We start from the raw sequence: 27,500 nt of genomic DNA on the forward strand, positions 1-27,500 counted from the left end.
GCTGTGCTCCGTGGGGCAGAGTGGCGGCGTCTCACGGGCGACTCCTCCACCCCGCGCGGTTTCCAGGTCCCCGCTGGAGGCCCTGACCCGTCTGTGCGCGAGCACGTCTCTGCACAACGCGCCAGATTGGCTCTCGCGGAGCGCGGAGGAGAAGCCAGACAGCAGAAAGCACCTGGAGAGCAGACTGCTCTGCCCTGTACGCGTTTCAGGGGAGAGGGCGGTGCGTGTAAAGGCTTGTCACGTGTACCTGTGCAAAACGCTGTGACATCTGCTCACATCCGTACAAAGTTTGAGACCGCCGGTTTCATCCTTACTGCTGCACAGTACTGGACCGGTGATGGACAGAGACTACTGGAGTGACCATTGAGCTCTTTCTTTCTCTCTCTTTCTCCCCCTCTTGCTCTTACACCCCCCCTCTCTCTCCCCCTCTCTCTCTTTCTTTTTCCCCCCTCTCTCTCTCTCTCATGAAAAATTAATCTTTTGTGTCAGTGTGCTGAGAAGGCCTAAACCCCAACATCCCCCTGTGAACTGAACTGAATGTGTGTGAGTGTGTGTGTGTGTGTGCGTGTGTGTGTGTATCTGTGTGTGTGTGTGCGTGTGTGTGTGTCTGTGTGTGTGTGTGTATCTGTGTGTGTGTCTGTGTGTGTGTGTGCATATTTGTGTGCTTGATCATGCATGTACATTATATTATGCATGTATGCACACACACAGACACGAATGTACACTCAGATGCATAAACACACAACCACTCACATCTACAAACAGAGAAACACACACACATGCACACACACTCACACATGTATGAACACAGAAACACACATAGCTGCATAATCATATACATACATAATAAAAACACACACAAACATACACATACACGCATACATTCACAGACATACCTGACTCACAATCACACAACACAAACGGATGAAAATCACACACCCGTGCATACACTGAATTGCAGCTTATACATGCTTAAAGAAATAAAAGCACCATCTGACACACACATACAATCACACACACACACAGACACAGACACACACACACACACAGCACACACACGCACACACAAACACACACACACTGTACTCTTCTCATCATCCTTAATCTCAAACTATCCGTTTCCATAGCAACGCCTGGCCTGGTGGTTAGTCAGTTAGCTTGGACGGGGTGTGGGGGGTTGGGGTGTGGGGGGGGGGTTGGTTACGTGAGATACAGAGTGAACAGGAGAGAGAGAGAGGGAGCGAGGGAGAGAGAGAGATGAGACAGAGAGAGAGAGAGGGAGAGAGAGATGAGACAGAGAGAGAGAGACGAGACAGAGAGACGAGGCAGAGAGAAAAGAGGGACAAAGACAGATGAAAGAGGCAGGGAGAGAGTGGGAGAGACGAGAGAGACAGAGGGAGAGAGGGAAGAAGGAGAGAGAGAGTGCATGAAAAGAGTAAGACGGTCATGTCAGGCTGCTTCAGTAAACTCAGGCGAACAGAAGCATGTGAATGGCCTCCCCAGGGTTCCCAGCCTTCTGTTTCTGGTCAGTTTGAGTCTGCTTAGAGCAGCGCTATACTGGGAAAGAGAAGGCATTCCCAGTAGTGTCTGGAGCGAGGGTGACCGGGCAGGAACGCTCTGCTTAGTGTCCCCACAGCTAGAGAATGTCCCTCTCCTCAGCTCAAATTCATCCACAGCAACCACCCTCATCAGCCGCCATTAGGTGAGTCTCTTCCCCAGTGCGACTGAACTCTGCTGCCTTCTGCTTTAAAGGGTCCGCTCTTTCTGTCTGACACAGAAACTTCACTCCAAATGGCCCTCTCCCACTAATGCACAGAAACGCATACACACGCATATGGACACACAAAAGCACACACATATACAGACACACACACACACACACACACACACACACACACAGTCCTGAGGGGCAGAATGCCCTGAATTTAATACTCAATAACTCTGAAGGACCAGCAATTAATACATATTACGCACAAATTAGTGCTTAATTGCTGAAGCTCATCAGCAACATTAAACATTTCTGAACCTTAATGGACATTAAGTGACTACAATTAGCCAGTAATGACATTATGTCTAATAATTAAGTAGTAAATCCACACATTTCCTTACACTTTTAATGCACATGCACATACACACACTCCCTCTCCTTAACCATACCTGACCGTGTTAAAACCTCTGGATTCTACCAGTGTAATGTGTTGCTCATTAGTATTTTGCCTACAGACCCGTGTTTTAGTCAAGATACACCAAGTCAATTAGCATGTGAGCAGTGTTCAATGGAATACAATACATACAGCAGCTGTCAAGCAGATTCCAGGTCAGTTGGATAGCTGTGTTATACTAAGGTAAAGTAGTGTTTTGTTACCTATTTTACCTTCAACTTATATTCAGGACTAAGGCTAACAGTTCCACGAACAAGCATCATTTTATCAACAAAAAAACAAATAGAAGTAGGAATGAGAATGACAAGATTGGACTGTATTGTCAATGCCCTTGAATGCTGGCAGGCCAGTGTTGCTAATGACAACAGTTCAGCACAGCACGGCAGTCATGTGTGACCCAATAGTGGTCAATGGGACAACATCAGCACATAACCACATCCAAACACAAATCTCTTCATCATTGCTTGCTTGGAAATGAACAAGAATGATTTCCATTTTAGCCTGTGGAAGGCCCCACAGCATTTTTTAATGACTCACAAATACCAAATACTGACCCCCCCCCCCCATCCCCCCCTCAAATCACACACACACACACACGCGCACACACGCACACAGCGGATCAGAACTCACGGACATCCCGTGAGGTGGCACGGCCATGGCACTGCAGTGTTTTGGGTGATGTCATACACCGCACTGAACGAGCTCCCGGTGTCACGGCAGTTAACTCACGGCAGTTAAGTGCAATAAACAGCAGACAACAGCAGCCACTTACCATTATCTCTTCAATTATTAATTTTTAATATGTAGTATATGTCACGAAAATACGAAACCGTAACATTACAGCCATATAAATATTGAAGAGCAAATGCTTCAATAAATGTTAGAACTACATGATTGTTTCAATAAAAGATGGGTTCCATTAGATTGGAGACATAAGAAGCTGTTTTGCCCGTGTTTGGGGCACCCAGGTTACTGTAAATGTAGCTCAGAGCAGCGGCTTTCTGTAAGAGGACACATTGGAGAACAGGTCTCTGCGTTTCATCGTCTCCACAAGCGGAGCGCGCCTTCCTTCTGTGCTCCGCGGTGGTTAAGTTCAATCAAAGTGGATAGCAGCAGGGTCGTCCATTTCGGGATTCAGTAAGGCTAAATTTAACTGCATAAACTATTTGGTTTAAGTTCACATTTTATCAGTCGTTTTAAATCAGCGCATTTTTCTGAGTGATCAGAATCCGCCATCAATATTTCATGACTTTTTTCCATTAATTTTTGCATGTTGTTATCCAAGAACGTTGCAATTACTTATTAAACTGAATTTATTGGGATGAAATATACATTAAAGAAGCACCAGCTCTGGGAATTTTGCAAAAACACCAGGTCTAGGGAAGGCTGCTCAGAAGGCCTTTGGGAATAATGCACTGGTCAGTAGTACCGACAAGACAGGGGGCAGTCTTCCCCGAACAGAGGGGAAAAGGGAGGCGTACAGACATCTAAAACCAGTGAAACCTTCCTCAACATCCCACATGCATCGCCAGCAACCTCAAACACACACTTTCACTCTGAATCTATCCTCCCAAGATCTGCCATCTTGACTTTAACAGACCCATTTTTAACTAAATTCAGTAGAGCAAATTCAGAGCATAGCGTCTTGATGAAAATCAAGATATTGAAAATGTCTGGCAGTTTCAGAGATGTATTTTTCTTAAACTAACATGCCGGATTTCACACCGCAAAGCTCATTAGATCTGCATATACAGCAAGTAATTGTGATTAGACATTTGTTTACCAAAACAGAACAGTGAGTATAAAGAGACAACTTGCACAAGGTCATTACATTATTATGATACAAACTAAAAGAGGCATAAGACATACTAAAAAAGCATTAAAATATAGATTTTTAAATACTAGTTGTAATAACAATGAGAAAATTACCAGCAAAATCACAGGACATACGGACTGCTTTAGCAGTGTTAGAGTAATTAAGATATCATTTTTACAATCGTGAAACTCCTTAATGTACACAGAAACACACACCTCACACAGACACAAACACCCCTCATGAACTCATAAGACCAAATACACACATACACACATACACACACATAATTTACTGGCACTCCATGTAGTGGAATTTGTGTAGTGGTTCAGAAATTGACTGGATTCATGTGTGTGCGTGTGTGCGTGCGTGATTGTGTGTGTGTGTGCATGCGTACATGCAGGGTGTGTGCGTGTGTGCGTCTGTGTGTGCATACGTCCGTATGTGTGCGTGCTCCAGATGTGGCCGCATGTATGTTTGCATCACGTACACATTTATGTGTTCACTTGTCCACGTGTCATGGCACGTGTGGGCCTATAAGTTTGTGTATCTGTGTGGTTTTGGGGCTGCGGCACTTACGCTCCTCCACTGCTTAATAATTGAAGTGATGCTGGACCCACTCATTAAAACCCTGCTCGTTAGTGCGCACAGAGGAGAGCGGGCAGGTACGGAGCACCTGCAGCACCACAGACTGGATAACGAACCCCCCCTCACCCTTTCTCTCTCTCCCTCTCTCACTCTCTCTCTCTCTCTCCCTCCCTCTCTCCACCTCTCTCCCCACAGAGAGGGGTCAAGGGTCACAGCTTCTTCTATCCACAGTCGACTTCAAACCTGCTGCTACCAGCCAGGCAGGGAGGCAGAGGAGAGACGGCGAGCAAGAGGGAGGAGGGGGGGGAAAGGGGGGGGGGGGGGGGGTTGGAGAGCCAGGAGGATAAAGAGGAGTAAAGAGAGGAGACTGAGAATGAAAAAGAAATAGGAACCAAGAGTGAGGCAGTCCTCTGCGTCCTTGTGATAAACAATAATACACATCTGTTACTGTTACTCTCTGTTTTCAGTTTGGTAGAATGGCTCAGTGCATTGGTGCTGGCCTGCAGAGTGTTCTGAAGCTCAGGGTATCAGCAATATGCTGCAGTGCTTTTCACTGCAGTGTGTTCAGTAAGTGACTGTCTGTTATCTTAGCACACTCGCGTGCTGGTGTGTTGGGAGCCAGGATGCAGTGTATTCAGTAGCTTGGTATGTTCAGGCAACAGCCACAGAGGGAGAGAAACACTGCTGACATGCCAGCCACAGCCAAGGTCTGCCTTGGCCAATCATCACTCTCTCCTCTCCCTGCCAATCAGCTGCTACAGCTGCTCTGGCCAGCCAGGCTTCCTCTTAATAAAGGTCGCCATGGAGATGTGAGCTGTCAGATTGGCCACAGAAGACTACTGCCATAGTGGACACCTTCACATGCACTCACTCATTCGCACAACCACAGGCACAAAACTGGCCAAATATACAGATTAATGTCTCAAAAAATAAAAAATACTTTGCAGCAAGCACAAAGCTTGGCTCTATGAAACTTGGGCTGTTTTTGAAAAAGCATAAAAAAATATGAATGAAAAAAATATTGGTTTCATGAAATGGACAGTTTTGATTTTGCTCCAAAGTATCAGATGACAACTAGCCCATATTTTTTCGTGTCGACCGCGGTGTTTTTCCTGGACTTACTGCAAAAAAGTCGGCATATAGAAATGTAAACGCACAAGCTTTCCGAAGAACAAATAATAATAGTTTGAATATGACTAGCCAAGGCCTAAACAGCGTTGTTATTTTGCATACCACAAACATGCGCACGCCGACCAGGCGCGCTTATTATTACGCACAACGGTGTGTGCCGTGAATAAGCGAGCCTGTCACAATACAAACATTCGCCAATAGCGCGCCCATGTCTCGCAGATGGAATGGGGTTATTATCGCCACAATGAGCGTGCGTCTCTCGCTGCCGAGGTCATCATTAGCTTGCCGCCTCGTGGCCACTGCCCTCCACGATGGCTGTCACTCAAAAAAAAATCCGAGTCTCGGAGGATAGTTGGCAATCTTAAAATCATCCGTATACAGGGTGTCTAGGTCAGTGTCTCTTTGTTATCGTTTCAATCACAATCACACCGGGACACGCACAAGGGAATTAAAAAGAAACAGACATAGTTGCACATAGCTACGGACCTCTCAAAATTACAACAGACAGCTGTCAAATTCGTCCTGTCCTCGCGTCTTCACTATTCATATATATTTTTAAATGCGTAAAGATTGCGCGTACAAGATAAAATTATAATTTCATTTCTTTCCTCATTACATTAAATAATTAGTCTTATTTATATGGCAGAGCAAATATATAATTCCCGTAAATATTTAATTGGCCTTCTGGTAGAATTTTTGTTTAATTCACAATTATTAACAAAACTGAGAAAAAGACAATGTTTAAAATATTCGTTGAACACCTATCAATAGCCAATAAATGAAATCCAACTCACAACTAAAATTCACTAAAATCACAGAACTGAAATCACAAACAAACAACCAGACTCTATAAAATTTGTAATTATGGGGCTTGAATGATCTCCACAGTTTTATATTTATATAAAATTAACACAGCCTTTTAATGGCCAGATGCGTCTGTTGGACGGAATGTACATGTCACTGCATGAACCTCATCATATATGAATGGCAGCGACGAGGTTAATAAAAAATTCCCTCAATAAAAAAATACTACTGCTCGTGAAATGCAACGCAGCACGCCGCGCATCTGGCTCCGATTGAAAAGTATGCAAATATTGGTTATATACACAGCGCGCGGTGAGAAGACGCAGCGCACTCACCGGGTAGCGCCGAGCTCGAGCTTGCTTCGACGTTGTCTGCTGCAGCGGCGGCGACGTTCTCGATCTTTTCTCTTGGCTTCCTCGGTTGGGTCACAGAGCCGTCGGCAGCGATACCACCCTTCATAAACAGCATTTTCCGATAATCAAAGTCCGGCGGGGAAGGACATTCTTCCCGCTGAGTATTTAAATATCCCTTCTCCGTTTCTGCGTGTCTAATCTACCTCCTCTGACACCACACCACTATGCAACATTGGAAACGAAGCTCTGTTTTAAAATCACCACATATGACAACTAACACCAGAAAACGGGGAAAACGGAGAAAGAATAGTAAAAAAGGAGCCAGCAAAACCAAATATTGATGTTGCTGTTCCTTTCGAAAAGAGCACTATTATCAATTATATTCTCCCTTGCACCCACTACAGAATGCCCGGGATGCAGGGAAAGGGTGAGAGAAATGAAGAAAGCCGATATGCGATGTTACTCGCCCTCCGCAATTCCGACTCGCAAGGTATCTGCCCACCACCGCTGTTCCACCTTCTCCAGACGTGTCTGGCTGTCAGTAGCATCCGGGACCCCGTAGTTTTTTTCTTCTTCGCAAGCGCACTGGGAACTGTAGTTTTTATGCAGAGTAGCCGGTTGGTTTTTAAATGAAATACCAGTGTTATTTTAACATAAACCACAGTATACATTCACTTGCAGCTTGCCGTAGGCACGTGAAGGGAAGCGGGTCGAGCAAAGGACACAAACGCAGTGGTACTATGCAACCAAACGTTATCAACGTTTACCACCATCAAAATGATCATAACTCCAGTCTTGTGTAGTGTTTGAGTTCTCCACAGGTCACCCACTGTCCGCAGGTGATTCATGAGCTCCATTCGGCTATTCCCATGGGACTCATCCAGAGCTTAAAAGTTACTATCCATATACAATTTACATTGAGACATTGAAATTTTATTTGCAGATTCGGGCATGGCATCAATGTCATTAACATACTGTTTACAACAGGTCATCCAGTGACAGCTATTCGTTAACCAAAGTAAATTGTTTTGACAAAACTGATTTCCCTCTGCTTGTTTTTATCACATCATTCATTACAGGATATTTTCCAGTGCTTACATGTATTTCCAACACTATACCTCGTGAAATGGAGTTTTGGCAGAACATTTCACGATCCTTTTGAGGATTACATCCACTACCCACGCTGGCCCTGTTTACCTTAATCACATCAATGCTGGCACTTAAATGTAGGCTACACACATGCAAACACTTCACTTGTGCACGCAAAAATGCATTGTTGCGTACAACAAGAATACATACACAGACACATAAAATGTGAGCATACTTTAATGCAAACGCATTGAAACAGGCATTAAAAGAGTTGGATGTACATCACGTCACTTCTGTACCCTGGGGCGCGCTCAAGACGCTGTCACAGCCTCGCGGGGTGCAGCGTGGAACGATCGGGCTACAACGAGTCCGTCCTGCCATCTAGTGGACAATCAGGGAAGTTTCACATGGGGGCGCTTGGTAATCATGTAAGACTCTTCATAAGTCCCTGAAGGACAGGAAGTCATTGAGAACAAGCTGTACTGCGAGGTTCTCCCAGGTAACCAAGGACTAAAATTAGAAGGCTGTAAATTTGGTTTCAGGAATGAACCCCGATCTGCATTTATAGTGAATTTGGTGACTTAAAACACAATCGCTATCATTCCCAATTCTCATTCCCTTCCATTCAGCCCCTCCTTCTAAAATCCTTGCAGGGAGCGGATGGGGTTCAGCTCTGCCATTTTCTGTGGTCATCCAGAACCTCCTGGACCAGCCACACCTGACTCCTGGGCGGAGGCGGAGCCTGGGATCGGCGTGCGCTGTGGCCGCTCCAGGCCTCCGCAGGCGCCGCGCTGACCCTGCAGACTCGCCTCAGGAGGGCGAGCGTCTCGCGGCGGAACCCGGACGACAGGAAGCAGTACAGCAGGAAGTGACTGACCATGCTGAGCCACTGCAGCATCACAGATACCGCCACCGCCACCCCCAGGGCCCCTTCCAGCCCGACCTGCTCCCACAGGCCGGCCAGGATGCCCTGCGTCACGTAGTGGGGCAGGTTGAGGAAGACCATCACCAACGCCACCACCACCTGGATGCGGCCGGTGCGCCGCATTCGGGAGCCGGCGTCCCTGAAGGGGGCCCCGCCGAGCGGGGCCACGAGCGCGCGGGCGCGCCGGTGGAAGTGCAGGGACACCAGCACGCTCAGACTCAGGGTCAGGGTCATGGGCAGCCAGCTGGACAGCAGCAGGTAGGACCACACCACGGCGGGCAGGCTCGGGCTGTGCAGCGCTTGGCAGCGCGTCACCAGGGGGACCCGCGAGACGTTCCTCCACAGCAGGGAGACGCTGGTCCAGCCCTGCTCCCCGCCCGTCGCCGCCCGCGCCCGGTACCGCCAGCAGCAGGGCAGGCTGAGCGCCTGCGAGCCCAGCACGGACACCAGCGCCACCAGCAGCGCCCGCCGCGGCCGGGACAGGCGACAGCAGAGGCAGGGCCTCGGGCCTCTCCCACGGCACACCAGGTAGCGCTCCAGGGTGAAGGCGGTGACGATCCACTGGGCGCTGCTCACGGTCCACTGCTCGTTGAAGGAGACGAAGTTGCAGAGGAGGGCGCTGGGGGCCTGTGACGTCACCGACTCCCACCAGCTGGCCCCCACGTCCAGCAGGCCCCCCAGGACCATGAAGATGGTGTCGACCACGGCCAGAGACACCAGGTAGATGACCGTGCTGCGCGACACGCCGCACCTCTGTGTGCACAGCACCACTATGGACAGCAGGTTTGCTGCAGGAGGGTGGAGGGAGGGCGATACGGATGAGGGAGAGAGCGAGAGAGGTAAAGAAAGAGAGGTTGTATCAGAGGGAGAGAGAAACAGATAAAGTAGGAGAGGTAGTATCAGAGAGAGAGAAAGGGAGAGAGACAAAGAGAGATTGAGAGTGAGTAAGATAGAGAGAGATAGATTGAGAGAGTAAGAGAGAGAGAGAGGGGGAGGAAGATTGGTCAATTTGACATAAAATGACAACTCATTTATTCACCCTTTCTATCATTACAGTATATCATTTTTATATGTCAACTAAAATCCAAAGATGTCCTCCTAGCAATGTGCTTATAATTGGCTTCGTGTTAATCTTAAGGTAGATGTGATTAAGGCAGTGAAACAAATGATCCTAGTTCAATAATAAAGTAATTTTGCTGTATCAGATTAGACAGCAATTCTGAGGCAGAATTGAGGTCAATTAATTAATAGAAAAATGACCATAATGTGACATGGGGATCTTTAAAATAATTTATTGCTTTTCTATAAATTGCCTGAATTTATTTATTTATATTGACATAAATCTGATTTCCATTTTAATTTATTTGACTTCAACCTTGTTGTAAGGACATGATAATGCATGTTTGTCATGTCTCAGTGCACACAAAGAAACAAATAACAACTCCTTAATTGATGTACTAAAGTGTATGGTCCAAATCCACTGAAAACTATGCCCCACATAAACTGCCATGTTTCCAGATTGTGTGTGGAAAGCACAGGCAATTTAGGCCCTTAGCAAGAAGATTGCATGTCCAAATCTGGACAAGGCATTGCTTTATTATACTTCAATCACTTCACTAAATGTGTGGTACATACTGATAATACATATACAACACATTTCTCAGGATAAAGGCTATTCAAGCAAATATCATTAAGCAAATGGTATTAAGAAAATAATAAATGGTGAGGAATCATTACTTACAGAGTAATTTTAATATACATCCACTGACCTATACTTACCTACATTACTGAGTGCATTTTAACTAGCACTAGACTCTAGAACAGCTTATGCAGTCTCATTCAAATGGGTGGTTGCTTCACGACAACTGTGTAACTGTATACTCTATAGATGGAAACGGTGACTTATCCATTCAATATCAGTGTTTACAGAGAGAGATGCCCTACTTGCTGTCTCGTTCATTTTGTGAACCAAATATTGTATGAACACACTACCACAGACACACACATACACTTCTAGCAATAGCACTACTGTGGGAGATTACATTTTGTGTTTCGATTATAATTGCTTGTGCACAGGTCTGAATACTCTATGTTTGTCTCTTATAGTTTGCGTGTGTTTGTGTTCAAAGCTTCAGCCTGTTTATTAAGTTAAGTGTGTTAGTACTTTAGTGGCATTTAGCAGATATTCTTGTCCGGCAGCAGTAGTGACAACCTTCTACAATGACAGCCTTTTACAGTGACAATATATGACAGTTTTATATTTCTATAGTTGATACATACTGAAGCAATTCAGGTTAAGTACTTTGCTCGAGGGCACAACAGCAGTGCTCTGGGAATCAAATCTGTAACCTTTAGATCACAAACCCGGTTCCCCAACCATTACCCTACACTGCCACCCTGACAGCACTACCGGTGGAGTGCTTTGCATTGTGAATTTGTGAAATATGCTGGACTAGTTCATTATGAATGGAGAAGATAGACACGGATGCTCTGTGAAACGGCAACACCCTCCCACACTCTAAATGGACATTTTAGACAGAACAACTATAAGTTTCTTATTTTTTGGGCCACTGAAAAGGTTACTTATCCCTCAAGGGTCGACAATCAAGACGGCAGTAGCCTTCTGTAGAGAGAAGGCAAATGGCTTCACTTCTTGCCCTATATGCTGTTGCCTCAGATGGACTAATGGAGTATATGATCCGGATTAATCCTCTTTCACATTAATTCTGACCTCTGTGTCGCGCAGGGACTTGCTAGCCGAGCTGTAAAAGCAGCTCTGGCAGAGTTAAAATACGTTAGTAAGTTCAGGGTTGAACATAACTCTTGTTAGGTTTCACACTAATACATTCTGTGAATTTGTTATATGTTAATATGCACTCAGTGAGCAGTTTATAAGGTGCACCTGTACACCAGCTTGTTAATACAAATATTTAATCAGCCAATCATGTCGCAGCAACTAAATGCATAAAAGCCATGCACACATGTTCAAGAGGTTCAGCTGTTTTTGTCCAAATGTCACAATGGGGAAGAAATGTGATTTAAGTGACTTTGACCTTGGAATGATTACTGGTGCCAGACAGGGTGGTTTGAGTATCTCAGAAACTGCTGATCTCTTGGGATTTTCACGCAGAACAGTCTCTAGAGTAAAGCGAAGAGAATGGTGCGAAAAATGAAAAGCATCCAGTCAGAAGCAGTTCGACGGGCAAAAACGTGTTGTTGATGAGAGAGGTCAGAGGAGCAGGGCCAGACTGGTGAGTGTGTGAGTGTACATGTATAGATACACACACATATGCTTTGTATATAGTATATAGCTCTGTATGTTACTCTCCTATCTTTTCTCTCGGGCACTTAGCTGTGCTGTGTGCCAGGCATCATGCTGCATTTTGAAGGCAGATGGGTAGCTCACACATTCCAGCTTGAATAGCATCAGATCTGTTGCAGCACATTAGCGTGTAGTATGCCCACACATCTTTATGGGCTGCTCATTTGGCCATTGCTTTCGAGTTCTCCTCAACACCATGCATCTCAGGCTGAGCACCATAATAAACAAGCTCCAATCCTCCATTTGCCGCAGTTTGCGTACATTCTTTCTATAGGACCCGCAGCTGTGTTAGCATACAGTACATGTGGTGTGTGGGTGTATATGAGTGCGTGTTGCATGTTAATGAGCACACATGTACTGTGTGTGTGCGTGTGTGTGTGTTTATGTGCGTTTGCGTGTGAGAGTGAATGAGTGTGTGCCTTTAGGTGGATGGTCTAAAGAGTACTTACATGGGATCCCCAGGCTAGCCACCAGTATGTAGTAGATTCCCTCAGAGATGGAGAAGGGAGAGTTGCTGTTGAGGAACTCTACCATAGCTGATTGTGACAGCGCATACAACCGCAAAGAAAACAAAATTGTACCGATAATAATAACTTAAACCGAGTGTAACGCAAAGAACAGATCCTCACAAACAGAGCATCACTCTCTGTTCTCTGAGGAGCAGGCTGGACAAAGGAAAAGGACAAAGGGAGTGGCGTAGAAAAGGTGTGTGTGTGTGCGTGTGTGTGTATGTGTGTGTGTGTGTGTGAGCGTGGGAGACGCACATCTGGCGACAGGAGTAAACACACGTCGCTTGCCCTCATGCGTCTGTCCCCAGCCACACCCATCCCTCTTCAGTGTGCGTGGGACAAATAAAGAGACGGACCCTTCCTCGAGTTTCTCTGGAAAAACCTTTTACATAATGTACACCTGAGAGCCACAAGACCACAAGGCCTCACTTCCACAGGGAGAAACAAAATAACAGCAATTAGCATTAAAAAAAAAACAAACACTTCAAATTAAATCAGATAATCACCTTCATCATATAATCACAAGGCAGAGTTATGATGCTTTTCAGGGTTAGAAATGGTTCCAAGTCAGCGAAATCCATCTTTTTTTAGGCCATTCAAAGTTGTACGTCATTCAGTTCTTGCGGTTCTGTCAGGTTGTAAATGTCCTTAAAATGCATTTTTTTTAAAACAGCGCAATGTGGTTTTTGGGTAAAAAGAAAGGAAAATGTTACAGCCATACGCACTGTTGGAGTAACATGCTGCGCTAGCTGGGTTTATCCACATAGCACTGGGCACAGCAAGGCACTGTGGCACTGTTACAGCTTGCCTGCTCACTGACCCCAGTGACTCTCTATTCTGGGAGGTTATAAAGCACAAATGCCGCAGGACAAATAAGACTACAGTAAGAGCATGTATTAAATAATAATCACACTTATACAATAGCAAATAAACATTAATCACAGATAAAGATCAGATAAAGAGCCCTCTATTGAAATATAGCATGGTATGACTGCCCCCCCCCTCTCCCCCCAACCCTTATTCATGAAAGTTCCAACATTAAGTAAAAAAAACCTAAAGGAGAGCAGAAATAAAGTGACACATATCATGAAAGGCTCGAAAGTTCTCTGACTGCAGTCTCTGCAGATCACATCCACACTCTTTCCTGGCCAGGCCTGAGCAACAGAGCTCAGAGCAGCAACAGAGTCCAGAGTAACAGAGTCCAGAAAATGTCTGTCCATCGAAAACAAAAGAAAGAATAAATCTGAAGGCTCGGTAGCCATTGTTCTGTGCCCATGGATAGGAGCAGAGAGAAAGAGAGAGGCTGCCTGTTCAAGACTCGAGGTCTCTACGGCAACAGGAAACAGGAGTGGGAGGGAGGGAGGGGGAAGGGAGGGGAGAGAGAGACAGAGAGAGAGAGAGAGAGAGAGAGAGAGAGAGAGAGAGAGAGAGAGAGACAGAGAGAAAGATTTATGGTGGGACAGGGCAAGCAGGATTGGGCAGAGAAAGAGGGAAACAGGAAAAATAAAGAAAAGTTTTGGGTGAGAAGAAATAAAAAGAAGGAAAGAGGAACGGAGGGGAAAGGCAGGTATGGGGGGAGGGGAGGAGGAGGAAAGAGAGAGGGGGAGGGAGCTGAGGAGCAGCAGAAAGAGAAAGATCACAGTGGCTGAGGCTGAGAGTAAAGAACCAAACTGCTAGGAGCACAAGGCACTCTTCATTGCATTTTGTGCAAGGGGGGAGTTCAGAGGTGAGGGGGGTGTTTGGAGTTGAGGGGGGAGTTCGGAGGTTGTTGTTTGGGGGGACACGACCTCCCCCCCACGCGCCTCCTCACAGGTTTTCCCCGGGCTGGTACTGGGGCTCGGTGGCAGTGAAGTAGTCCTCCAGGAAGCTCTGCAGGTATTCGAAGGTGTGCCGCTCATCCGCCTCCTTCCTCCAGCACTGCACCATCAGGTCATGCAGAGAGGCGGGGCAGCCCACAGGACACGGCATGCGGTACCCCCGCTCCACCTGCTCCAGCACCTCCCGATTATTCATCCCTGAAGAGCACACGCACACGCACACGCACACATACACGCACACACACACGCACACACACACGCACACACACACAGGCATGTCATACACACGCACACACACACAGACATGTGCACACATATACACACGCACACACACACGCACACACACATGCACACACAGACATGCACACGCACACACGGACAGTGGTTCAGTGGTAGAATTCTCACCTGCTACTGACAACGTGTTCTCCCTCTGTTCTTTCAGCCATATGTTATCATGTACCTCCCTGGCTACTGATATGGGCTCACATCAAACCCAGGTGTGCGTATGTGCAGTTAGGACAGTGGAGTGAGTATGAGTATCTCATCTCATATTTTGGCTCAAATGACATCAAATTCATAAGTTGGTGCAAGCAAAATGGACTGTGTAAGTGTGTGTTTCTGTACCTGGGTAGATGTGAGTGTGTCTCTGTACCTGGGTAGGTGTGTGTGCGTTTCTGTACCTGAGTAAGTGTGAGTGTGTTTCTGTACCTGGGTAAGTGTGTGTGTGTCTCTGTACCTGGGTAAGTGTGTGTGTGTTTCTGTACCTGGGTGTGTGTGTTTCTGTACCTGGGTAAGTGTATGTGTGTTTCTGTACCTGGGTAAGTGTGTGTGTTTCTGTACCTGGGTAAGCGTGTGTGTTTCTGTACCTGGGTAAGTGTGTATGTTTCTGTACCTGGGTGTGTGTGTTTCTGTACCTGGGTACGTGTGTGTGTTTCTGTACCTGGGTAAGTGTGTGTGTTTCTGTACCTGGGTGTGTGTGTTTCTGCACCTGGGTAGGTGTGTGTGTTTCTGTACCTGTGTGAGTGTGTGTGTTTCTGTAGCTGGGCAGGTGAGTGTGTGTTTCTGTACCTGGGTAAGTGTGTGTGTTTCTGTACCTGGGTAAGTGTGTGTTTCTGTACCTGGGCAGGTGTGTGTGTTTCTGTAGCCGGGCAGGTGTGTGTGTTTCTGTACCTGGGTAAGTGTGTGTGTTTCTGTACCTGGGTAAGTGTGTGTGTGTTTATGTAGCTGGGTAGGTGAGTGTGTGTCTCTGTACCTGGGTAAGTGTGTGTGTGTTTCTGTACCTGGGCAGGTGTGTGTGTCTCTGTACCTGGGTAAGTGTGTATGTTTCTGTCGCTGGGTAAGTGTGTGTGTCTCTGTACCTGGGTAAGTGTGTGTGTTTCTGTACCTGGGTAAGTGTGTGTGTCTCTGTACCTGGGTGAGTGTGTGTGTTTCTGTACCTGGGTAGGAGTGTGTGTTTCTATACCTGGGTGAGTGTGTGTGTTTCTGTACCTGGGTGTGTGTGTTTCTGCACCTGGGTAGGTGTGTGTGTGTTTCTGTACCTGTGTGAGTGTGTGTGTTTCTGTAGCTGGGCAGGTGAGTGTGTGTTTCTGTACCTGGGTAAGTGTGTGTGTTTCTGTACCTGGGTAAGTGTGTGTTTCTGTACCTGGGCAGGTGTGTGTGTTTCTGTAGCCGGGCAGGTGTGTGTGTTTCTGTACCTGGGTAAGTGTGTGTGTTTCTGTACCTGGGTAAGTGCGTGTGTGTTTATGTAGCTGGGTAGGTGAGTGTGTGTCTCTGTACCTGGGTAAGTGTGTGTGTGTTTCTGTACCTGGGCAGGTGTGTGTGTCTCTGTACCTGGGTAAGTGTGTGTGTTTCTGTAGCTGGGTAAGTGTGTGTGTCTCTGTACCTGGGTGAGTGTGTGTGTTTCTGTACCTGGGTAGGAGTGTGTGTTTCTATACCTGGGTGAGTGTGTGTGTTTCTGTACCTGGGCAGGTGAGTGTGTGTGTTTCTGTACCTGGGTAAGTGTGTGTGTGTTTCTGTAGCTGGGTAAGTGTGTGTGTTTCTGTACCTGGGTAGGAGTGCGTGTTTCAGTACCTGGGTGAGTGCGTGTGTTTCTGTACCTGGGCAGGTGAGTGTGTGTGTGTTTCTGTACCTGGGTAAGTGTGTGTGTGTTTCTGTACCTGGGTAAGTGTGTGTGTGTTTCTATACCTGGGTAGGAGTGTGTGTTTCTGTACCTGGGTAAGTGTGTGTGTGTTTCTGTACTTGGGTAAGTGTGTGTGTGTGTGTTTCTGTAGCTGGGTAAGTGTGTGTGTGTTTCTGTACTTGGGTAAGTGTGTGTGTGTGTTTCTGTAGCTGGGTAAGTGTGTGTGTTTCTGTAGCTGGGCAGGTGAGTGTGTTTCTGTACCTGGGTAAGTGTGTGTGTTTCTGTAGCTGGGTAGGTGTGTGTGTGTGTCTGTACCTGGGTAGGTGAGTGTGTCTCTGTACCTGGGTAGGGCACACGCCCTTTGGTGATCAGCTCTGTGAGGAGGATGCCGAAGGACCAGACGTCAGACTTGATGGTGAATCTGCCAAACAGTGCCGCCTCAGGTGCTGTCCACTTGATGGGAAACTTTGCCCCTGTGACACACAGTGACACACATCAGTCAACACAGCAGTGCTGGCGTTCTAGCACTTTCAGTCTCCACTCTCTTCAGACCTTTGTGCTCTGAGCCTGTACACTCACAGTCACAATGAACCGCTCCTGAAAGATGGCTACTTAGGAATAGTTTGGAAACATGTTGAAATGCTTTGCAGTGATGAGGATAATTCAGTGTGGGACAGCAGTAAAGGCTATCTCCATTTTACACTGACTCTCTTCTTTCTATACTCTGACTCTCCTTTACACACTGTGACTCTCCTTTACACACTGTGACTCTCTCCTTTACACGCTGTGACTCTCTCCCTTACACACTGTGACTCTCTCCTTTACACACTGTGACTCTCTCCTTTACACACTGTGACTCTCCTTTACACACTGTGACTCTCTCCTTTACACGCTGTGACTCTCTCCCTTACACACTGTGACTCTCTCCTTTACACACTGTGACTCTCTCCTTTACACACTCTGACTCTCCTTTACACGCTCTGACTCTCTCCTTTACACACTGTGACTCTCTCCTTGGGAAGATGACTCACCTTGTCGTGCGGTGTACTCGTTGTCCTCAATGAGTCGTGCTAGACCGAAGTCTGCGATTTTGCACACCAGGTTGTCCCCCACCAGGATGTTGGCGGCACGCAGGTCCCGATGGATATAATTCATCCTTTCTATGTAGGCCATTCCGGCTGCAATCTGGACAGACGGACGAAGGCAGACATTCAGCTCTTACTCAGACTCATTGCTTGCCTTTGAGCAGAGTGTGCTGCGCAGGTTTGGTGTTAGGCAGAGGTCACCAACCCAAGCCTGAGCTACTGGGTCTGCTGGTTTTCGTTTTCACCTTAAAATCAGCACCCTGTTGAGACCCAGGTAACCAGGTGAGGTGAGTTAGCTGTGTAATCATCTGCTCTAATTGATTCATTAAGTGCAGAGTAACAGCGAAACCAGCAGACCCAGTAGCTCTCCAGGACCAGGGTTGGCGACCTCTGGTGTAAGGGGTGGGGCTGTGTGAGAGGGGTGTAGGTGTAAAGGGTGGGGCTGTGTGAGAGGGGTGTAGGTATAAGGGGTGGGGCTGTGTGAGAGGGGTGTAGGTGTAAAGGGTAGGGTTGTGTGAGAGGGGTGTAGGTATAAGGGGTGGGGCTGTGTGAGAGGGGTGTAGGTATAAGGGGTGGGGCTGTGTGAGAGGGGTGTAGGTGTAAAGGGTAGGGTTGTGTGAGAGGGGTGTAGGTGTAAAGGGTAGGGTTGTGTGAGAGGGGTGTAGGTATAAGGGGTGGGGCTGTGTGAGAGGGGTGTAGGTATAAGGGGTAGGGCTGTGTGAGAGGGGTGTAGGTGTAAAGGGTAGGGTTGTGTGAGAGGGGTGTAGGTATAAGGGTAGGGTTGTGTGAGAGGGGTGTAGGTATAAGGGGTGGGGCTGTGTGAGAGGGGTGTAGGTGTAAAGGGTAGGGTTGTGTGAGAGGGGTGTAGGTATAAGGGGTGGGGCTGTGTGAGAGGGGTGTAGGTATAAGGGGTAGGGCTGTGTGAGAGGGGTGTAGGTGTAAAGGGTAGGGTTGTGTGAGAGGGGTGTAGGTGTAAAGGGTAGGGTTGTGTGAGAGGGGTGTAGGTATAAGGGGTGGGGCTGTGTGAGAGGGGTGTAGGTGTAAAGGGTAGGGTTGTGTGAGAGGGGTGTAGGTATAAGGGGTGGGGCTGTGGGAGAGGGGTGTAGGTGTAAGGGGTGGGGCTGTGTGAGAGGGGTGTAGGTGTAAAGGGTAGGGTTGTGTGAGAGGGGTGTAGGTGTAAAGGGTCGGGTTGTGTGAGAGGGGTGTAGGTATCAGGGGTAGGGTTGTGTGAGAGGGGTGTAGGTATCAGGGGTGGGGCTGTGTGAGAGGGGTGTAGGTGTAAGGGGGTGGGACAGCATAGACGCAGGTACCTGTGCAGCCATGTCCACTAGCTGTGGAAGCTTCAGAGCCCTGCCTTCTCCATCCTTCAGGAAGTCCAGCAAGCTTCCTGTCCACACACAAAACAGTGCTGCTGAGCGAGATTGTGGACCTTCATGCTTGTGCTTGTGTCCCAGTGTTTGTGTGTGTATTTGAGTGTGCAAGCATGTGTTTGTGTGTTTGTGTGTGTGTTTGTGCATGCAAGCATGTGTCTGTGTATGTATGAGCATGTGTACATTTGCCTAGTCAAGTTGTGAGTTTCTATAGTGCTGTATGGTACATGTTTGTGTGTGTTGAGCGTTGCTGTCGTACCCTGGCTCATGAACTCAGTGATGATGTAGATGGGCTCCTCTGACACCACGGCGTACAGCTGCACCAGCTTATCGTGACGAAGGCGCTTCATAATCTGAGCTTCCTCCAGGAAGGCCTCTGGAGACATCGTCCCAGGCTTCAGTGTCTTCACCGCCACCTTTGTGGTGCCGTTCCACATTCCTGCCACACGGGGGAGGAGTGGAGAGGTGGTGAGCCAGACAGAGGGTAGCCGCAGTCCTCCAGGATTCCTGCAAATGCTGCTTCCCCTTCTAGTTCAGTTTGAGATTTTAAAAGTTTACTAAACTAAACCTAGGTTACCTGTTTTTAAATATGGCCAAAATAGTTAACAGAATATAGGCATATAAAATGGGTAAATACAGTCCTGGTTGATGAATGTTTTGAGAAAGTAACTATTAAATAAGTATTACACAAGAATTTCAGAAAAACTGCCCAATGAAAACTGCCAAATGCCCAATTTCCTCAACCAGAAGTCAGCAGTGTGTAATAAAACTGATTGAGCAGGTTCATAATGACTTTTTATGTGGTCTGATCAGTATTAGAGTAATAGAAAGTAAGTAATGGCAGACAGGCAGAATTGGATTTCTACAGCACGAGAACAGGAGGGTATTTCAACCCGGAATTACTAATTACCACTGCAATTATTTTCCCACGCAATCTCACTTTAACATTAGTCCTAATCTTTCTACCCTCACAGTAGCCGATTAAGGGTAAAATGAAGTTGTAAAGTAAAAGCTACATTTTCAGTTGAAGAAAGGCCAGATCAGTAACTGTACTAGAACAATAATGGTGTTACTAAATAAGAGTAATAATTCTGTTTACCATTGCACACAAGCAAACTATACTCGCCATTTTAACCGTGGAAATATCGAGTGCTGTAATTTGAATTTTGTCATTTCTTTGTTGTAATTTATCCTTTGTACTATGTTGTCCTATACTATTTTAGTGGATAATTCAATATTTTCTACTTGAATGATTAATTATTTTCTATTTCTCTGTTCTGTTTTATGGCAGAAAATAGCTGTGCTTCTCTCCGTGAGTCTGGGAGGTTAATCTGCTCTGGAATGAGATGCAGCATAAACAGGGCCATCCTGCAACAGGACGGACGGTGAGTCTGTGACACACAGACACAGGCATGCAGCACAGAGGGGAGGGTGGAGGGTTAGGGTGGAGGGGGGAGGGTGGGGGAGGAAGGATGAGTAAGAGGGAGTTGGTGAATGGGAAACTGAGGCAGGTCTGGACATTGTGGGCATGGCTGGATGCCAGGAGCTGGAGAGAACAAATCAGCAGACATTGCTGGACGGACAGTGCTGGACAGTGCCAAACACTGAGGACATTTGAGACATTGCAGCAGAAAGCCTGATGTATTTGGACATTTGAGACATTGCAGCAGAAAGCCTGGTGTATTTGGACATTTGAGAGAGTGCTGCAGAAAGCCTGGTGTATTTGGACATTTGAGAGAGTGCTGCAGAAAGCCTGGTGTATTTGGACATTTGAGAGAGTGCTGCAGAAAGTCTGGTGAATTTGGACATTTGAGACATTGTAGCAGAAAGCCTGGTGTATTTGGACATTTGAGACATTGCAGCAGAAAGTCTGGTGTATTTGGACATTTGAGACATTGCAGCAGAAAGCCTGATGTATTTGGACATTTGAGAGAGTGCTGCAGAAAGCCTGGTGTATTTGGACATTTGAGACATTGCAGCAGAAAGCCTGGTGTATTTGGACATTTGAGAGAGTGCTGCAGAAAGCCTGGTGTATTTGGACATTTGAGAGAGTGCTGCAGAAAGTCTGGTGTATTTGGACATTTGAGACATTGCAGCAGAAAGCCTGGTGTATTTGGACATTTGAGACATTGCTGCAGAAAGCCTGGTGTATTTGGACATTTGAGACATTGCAGCAGAAAGTCTGGTGTATTTGGACATTTGAGACATTGCAGCAGAAAGTCTGGTGTATTTGGACATTTGAGACATTGCAGCAGAAAGCCTGATGTATTTGGACATTTGAGAGAGTGCTGCAGAAAGCCTGGTGTATTTGGACATTTGAGACATTGCAGCAGAAAGCCTGGTGTATTTGGACATTTGAGAGAGTGCTGCAGAAAGCCTGGTGTATTTGGACATTTGAGACATTGCAGCAGAAAGCCTGGTGTATTTGGACATTTGAGAGAGTGCTGCAGAAAGCCTGATGTATTTGGACATTTGAGACATTGCAGGAGAACGTCTGGTGTATTTGGACATTTGAGACATTGCAGCAGAAAGCCTGATGTATTTGGACATTTGAGACATTGCAGCAGAAAGCCTGGTGTATTTGGACCTTTGAGACATTGCTGCAGAAAGCCTGGTGTATTTGGACATTTGAGACATTGCAGCAGAAAGCCTGGTGTATTTGGACATTTGAGAGAGTGCTGCAGAAAGCCTGATGTATTTGGACATTTGAGACATTGCAGCAGAAAGTCTGGTGTATTTGGACATTTGAGACATTGCAGCAGAAAGCCTGATGTATTTGGACATTTGAGAGAGTGCTGCAGAAAGCCTGGTGTATTTGGACCTTTGAGACATTGCAGCAGAAAGCCTGGTGTATTTGGACATTTGAGACATTGCAGCAGAAGGTCTGGTGTATTTGGACATTTGAGACATTGCAGGAGAAAGCCTGATGTATTTGGACATTTGAGAGAGTGCTGCAGAAAGCCTGGTGTATTTGGACATTTGAGACATTGCAGCAGAAAGCCTGGTGTATTTAGACATTTGAGACATTGCTGCAGAAAGCCTGATGTATTTGGACATTTGAGACATTGCAGCAGAAAGCCTGGTGTATTTGGACATTTGAGACATTGCAGAAGAAAGCCTGATGTATTTGGACATTTGAGACAGCACTGCAGAAAGCCTGGCGTATTTCAACATTTGACACAGTGCTGCAGAAAGCCTGGTGTATTTGGGCATTTGAGAGAGTGCTGCAGAAAGCCTGATGTATTTGGACATTTGAGAGAGTGCTGCAGAAAGCCTGATGTATTTGGACATTTGAGACAGCGCTGCAGAAAGCCTGATGTATTTGGACGTTTGAGACAGCGCTGCAGAAAGCCTGGTGTATTTGGACATTTGAGAGAGTGCTGCAGAAAGCCTGGTGTATTTGGACATTTGAGACATTGCAGCAGAAAGCCTGATGTATTTGGACATTTGAGACATTGCAGAAGAAAGCCCTGCGTATTTGGACATTTGAGACAGCACTGCAGAAAGCCTGATGTACTTGGACATTTGAGACAGCACTGCAGAAAGCCTGGTGTATTTCAACATTTGACACAGTGCTGCAGAAAGCCTGGTGTATTTGGGCATTTGAGAGAGTGCTGCAGAAAGCCTGATGTATTTGGACATTTGAGACAGCGCTGCAGAAAGCCTGATGTGTTTGCACATTTGAGAGAGTGCTGCAGAAAGCCTGATGTATTTGGACATTTGAGACAGCGCTGCAGAAAGCCTGATGTATTTGGACATTTGAGACATTGCAGCAGAAAGCCTGATGTATTTGGACATTTGAGACATTGCAGCAGAAAGCCTGATGTATTTGGACATTTGAGACATTGCAGCAGAAAGCCTGGTGTATTTGGACATTTGAGACATTGCAGGAGAAAGTCTGGTGTATTTGGACATTTGAGACATTGCAGCAGAAAGCCTGATGTATTTGGACATTTGAGACATTGCAGCAGAAAGCCTGGTGTATTTGGACATTTGAGACATTGCAGCAGAAAGCCTGATGTATTTGGATATTTGAGACATTGCAGCAGAAAGCCTGGTGTATTTGGACATTTGAGACATTGCAGCAGAAAGCCTGGTGTATTTGGACATTTGAGACATTGCAGCAGAAAGCCTGATGTATTTGAACATTTGAGACATTGCAGCAGAAAGCCTGATGTATTTGCACATTTGAGAGAGTGCTGCAGAAAGCCTGATGTATTTGGACATTTGAGACATTGCAGCAGAAAGCCTGGTGTATTTGGACATTTGAGACAGCGCTGCAGAAAGCCTGATGTATTTGGACATTTGAGACATTGCTCCAGAAAGCCTGGTGTATTTGGACATTTGAGACAGCACTGCAGAAAGCCTGGTGTATTTGGACAATTTAGACAGCGCTGCCGAAAGCCTGGTGTATTTGGACATTTGAGACAGTGCTGCAGAAAGCCTGATGTATTTGGACATTTGAGACATTGCAGCAGAAAGCCTGGTGTATTTGGACATTTGAGACAGCGCTGCAGAAAGCCTGGTGTATTTGGACATTTGAGACATTGCTGCAGAAAGCCTGACATATCTGAAGGCTCCTTGACAGCGCTGACTGCTGGACTCTCACCCATCCACACGTCCCCGAAGCAGCCGTGGCCCAGCTTGCGGGTGAGCTTGAGAGTGCTGCGGGAGATCTCCCAGGCATCCCGCCCCAGCCCCAGGGTCTGGGGGGTGGAATTGGGGCAAGGCTTGGTCAGGAAATAGCAGAGGCCATCGTTACTGCCTGGGAGGGGGAGGAGGGGGGGTGGTGGTGGTGAAGGGAAAGGGGTCAAATGAACCGGAGTGGCATGCAATGATAGGGGGGGGGGGGGGTTAAGAGGGAGGGAGGGAGGGGCAGCAGTACATCTCCAGGAAGAGTAACTCAGGATGCTGGGGCACTTCCTGCCGGGGCACGTCCCCAGTGGAACTCCACCGAGAGGCCTCGCACACGGGCCAATGGATGACTTCCTGTTTTCCTGGAGGGACTGTGCAACCCATGCCCTCTCCCCCTCTGGTGCACATTCCACACTGCAGTGTGGTTCCTACCCATCCACACTTCCCCAAACTGCCCATTCCCCAGCTTCTTAATGAGCTGGAGAGACTCTCGCGGAATCTCCCACACGTCCTTTGTCTTGACGGACAGGTCCGCCAGCTTGGGCATTCCCCGACGACAGCTGCCAATCAATCGACAGCACAAGCCTGCAGCACGCTCTGTGATCCGGGGTCCACAGGAGAGATACAGACAAAAGAGCAAGAGAGGCAGAGAGAGATAGAGAGAGAGAGAGAGAGAGAGAGGCAACAAAGATAGGAAAATAATCCAGAGACAGTGAAACAGAGGTACAGGGGACACATACAACATTGCACACAAACAGAAAGGCAGACAGTGCTACTGCACCGAAACTGAAAACAGCTCATCCATAGCAGCCATAAATAAACAGATACAATCAGCTCACATCAGTTCCACCTGAGTTAGCTCACACTAGCACAGTGCACCAACAGCGAAAACACACAAGTATAATCGCTGGATGTCAATGAAAAAAGTCAATGGACCTAGCATGCCTCAGGCATCATTATAGGAAATTCTCAGTGGGGCTCAGATCTGGTAACTAAGAAGACTGTGGTGTGTGAATATCATCGGTGCTATGCTTTTCAACCCACTGGGCGACCGTTTGTGCATTTGCGGATGTTATCTACATACTCACAGACATGCACGGCATTGCACTCTACCCAGGGTGTAAACACGAGTTGCACATGTACAGTGCATGTTTCAGAACTAGGTGCGGTAATAATCTGTATCCAGCAGGGTGCAGTAGAGCAGTCTGAAGCCGGACAGACTAGTGGTGCGGCCACAGAACTGTGGGTGCGGCCCATTTTACATGTCGCAGGGGGGAGTATTGATGGCTGTGCAAGAGAAAGAAGCTGTGTTGGACAAGGGCTGAAGTTCTAAATAAAATGTAGAGTCTAAGGAGATGCTCACTCACACCTGGAACATTCCTGCGCTGAATTACAAGATTTTCCTGTAGCAGATGCAGGCTAAGATGTGCACGACTGTGAGCCTTATGACTCAAATTACAGTCAGTATTGGTAAAGCCACTGTGGTTAGTACAGTCAAACAAAGACTTAGACAGACACTGATAGAAAAGATGTGAGAAGTTATGAGAATTCAGATCTGCTTCTTCCCCCTGTTAAACCTCACTTGAGTGCACCAACTCATACTACCTGAGCCCACACCTGAGTATACTAACTCACACTGCTGTGAGCCCACACCTGAGTATACTAACTCACACTCCTGAGCCCACACCTGAGTATACTAACTCATACTCCTGAGCCCACACCTGAGTATACTAACTCATACTCCTGAGCCCACACCTGAGTATACTAACTCACACTGCTGTGAGCCCACACCTGAGTATACTAATTCACACTACTGTGAGCCCACACCTGAGTATACTAACTCACACTGCTGTGAGCCCACACTTGAGTATACTAACTCATACTCCTGAGCCCACACCTGAGTATACTAACTCATACTCCTGAGCCCACACCTGAGTATACTAACTCATACTGCTGTGAGCCCACACCTGAGTATACTAGCTCATACTGCTGTGAGCCCACACCTGAGTATACTAACTCATACTACCTGAGCCCTAACTCAGGAAGAGAGGAGGCTCTCACTATGATTGGTAGAAGAGCAACACAACCTGAAGAAGACTCTCAAATCACCTTGCACCTGTTGTAAACAACCATTGTATAGATAATTTATGAAACCCAACCCCAACCAGTGAGACAGTCGCCATTCAAAACACAATTTAAATTCTGAAAGGAACTATAAATAACATGACAAAAAATCACTATGTTTGAGACAAAATAGGATGAATAATGGATAAACACATTTACTATGTCACAGCTGATGATGATAAATGAACAATTTTTAGATCAAGAAGCAGAGCTCTATTTCACTGTGAATGTCAAACAAGTTCAACTGAATCAGTAAAACCATCTTCCCCCAGCAACATTTCATAGCTCAGCATAAAAAATAATTAAAACAAAAAGTTGCTTTTGCTCATTGTCATAACAACCCATTTATATACACTTAAAATTAATATAAGTTAATGTATGGATACTCTGCATCTGGTGTTCTAAGTTCTATACATTCATTTAAAGACTTAGACTGTCACGCTTGTTTCAGTTGAGCTTACTTGGATTAACTGCTTAAATTATGTGTGTAGGCATTTTTTAAATCACCATCAGTGTAGCCGTTTCCTAAATATGGGGCAAAATTTCTGAGGGCAAACACGTCCACAAATAATGTCTGTCTCTCTTGCTCACGCAATTCATCCTTCGTAAATTCTGGTTCTAAACTGTAAGGTTGTATTTCATCGTCAAAATCAAAAAGCTTGTCCTCTAACTCAGAGAAGAATACGCTGCACCTGACCTAATTTCTATATGTTGATGTAAGAATACACCGCATCTGGCCCAAGTTCTAAGTTCTATATGTTCATTTATTGTAAAAACAGACTGCACCTGGCCTAAGTTCTAAGTTCTATATGTTCATTTATTGTAAAAACAGACTGCACCTGGCCTAAGTTCTAAGTTTCTCACCAGTGTAGTGCTCCACCAGCTGGGGCACAGTGTCGAACTGTGTGCGGGTGGTGATGTAGTAACCACCATTGTCCAGCTTGCGTATCTTATAATGCTTAACATGATCTCCTTTTCCATCATCCCAGTCCCGGATAGACAGAGAGTATGCACCTGAGAGACAGAGGGAGATAGACACAGGATTATTATGTAAACTCAGAGACATTTGATAAATACATTTAATATATGGCATACACAGTGCTAAAATACAACATGACATAAAAATGCTCATAAAAGATCATAATACTTTAAACAGGGATGTAGACGGAGGTGGGGATGAGTTTGGCATTGTTCAGTATTTATATAAATAAATTGGCACCAATTTTGGAGCAATCTGCAGTCCCTGGTGTCTCCAATTTAGATCAAGTTATAGTAGTGGATGTCCCTGCTAGAGCAGTACTGTCAGAGATGGACCCTGGACATCAGCGTTATGGTAAGTCCATAAAAAGCCAGATACCAGGGAACAGGTAAAACCTGCTCCTCAGCCTCAGAACTTCTATATAATCAAAAATAGATCTGGAAAACGTAAAACGGTTTGGCAGAAATGTTCTCTTATACCACCATGAGATTCTTTGATTACTAAAGCTGATTCATTCTGGAGAGACTGAGACTGAAGTATGTAAGTGATGAACGGCAATTATGGGCCACTGCACTCTGCTCCAGAGGGGAAAAAGACATGCGAATGTATAGAAAATTATATTAATAACAGATAAAGAGATTGATTTCAGTGATTTCACCAAAGAATTCTCATTTT

General features: G+C 46.3%; 3 protein-coding genes across 4 annotated transcripts in view; all 3 read right to left on the reverse strand.

The window, feature by feature from the left end:
* ahdc1 (AT hook, DNA binding motif, containing 1) overlaps positions 1-7,306 on the reverse strand; it is a 41,049-nt gene extending 33,743 nt beyond the window's left edge. The window contains exon 1 of the mRNA XM_061255487.1: positions 6,834-7,306. The gene's annotated coding sequence lies outside the window, so the exon portion shown is untranslated. The remainder of the gene's footprint in view (positions 1-6,833) is intronic.
* A 1,301-nt stretch (positions 7,307-8,607) lies between these two features.
* On the reverse strand, positions 8,608-12,721 carry LOC133137606 (probable G-protein coupled receptor 139). The gene is made up of 2 exons (XM_061255949.1): positions 12,637-12,721; positions 8,608-9,653 (listed from the first exon to the last, which is right to left on the reverse strand). Exons 1-2 carry the CDS (start codon positions 12,719-12,721, stop codon positions 8,608-8,610), a joined length of 1,131 nt encoding a protein of 376 aa, XP_061111933.1.
* Positions 12,722-13,063: 342 nt separating this feature from the next.
* yrk (Yes-related kinase) overlaps positions 13,064-27,500 on the reverse strand; it is a 29,897-nt gene continuing 15,460 nt past the window's right edge. Inside the window, exons 7-13 of one of the 2 annotated variants that reach the window (XM_061253578.1) lie at positions 26,711-26,860; positions 23,697-23,852; positions 19,347-19,526; positions 19,028-19,104; positions 17,664-17,817; positions 16,974-17,105; positions 13,064-14,711 (exon numbers count right to left, since the gene is read on the reverse strand). In XM_061253578.1, coding sequence (XP_061109562.1) covers positions 14,503-14,711; positions 16,974-17,105; positions 17,664-17,817; positions 19,028-19,104; positions 19,347-19,526; positions 23,697-23,852; positions 26,711-26,860 — 1,058 coding nt within the window. In that variant the 3' untranslated portion in view covers positions 13,064-14,502. Of the gene's footprint in view, positions 14,712-16,973; positions 17,106-17,663; positions 17,818-19,027; positions 19,105-19,346; positions 19,527-23,696; positions 23,853-24,154; positions 24,320-26,710; positions 26,861-27,500 lie in introns of both variants that reach the window. The other variant, XM_061253577.1, reaches the window with a different exon arrangement.

Source organism: Conger conger, chromosome 9 (assembly GCF_963514075.1).
Source record: "Conger conger chromosome 9, fConCon1.1, whole genome shotgun sequence".
Lineage (NCBI taxonomy): Eukaryota > Metazoa > Chordata > Actinopteri > Anguilliformes > Congridae > Conger > Conger conger.

Coding starts and splice junctions, on each gene's coding strand:
- LOC133137606 (XM_061255949.1), bottom strand. CDS start 12,721: ATGGTAGAGTTCCTCAACAGCAACTCTCCCTTCTCCATCTCTGAGGGA. Junction 9,654..12,636: donor GGCTAGCCTGGGGATCCCAT/GTAAGTACTCTT, acceptor ACCCTCCTGCAG/CAAACCTGCTGTCCATAGTG.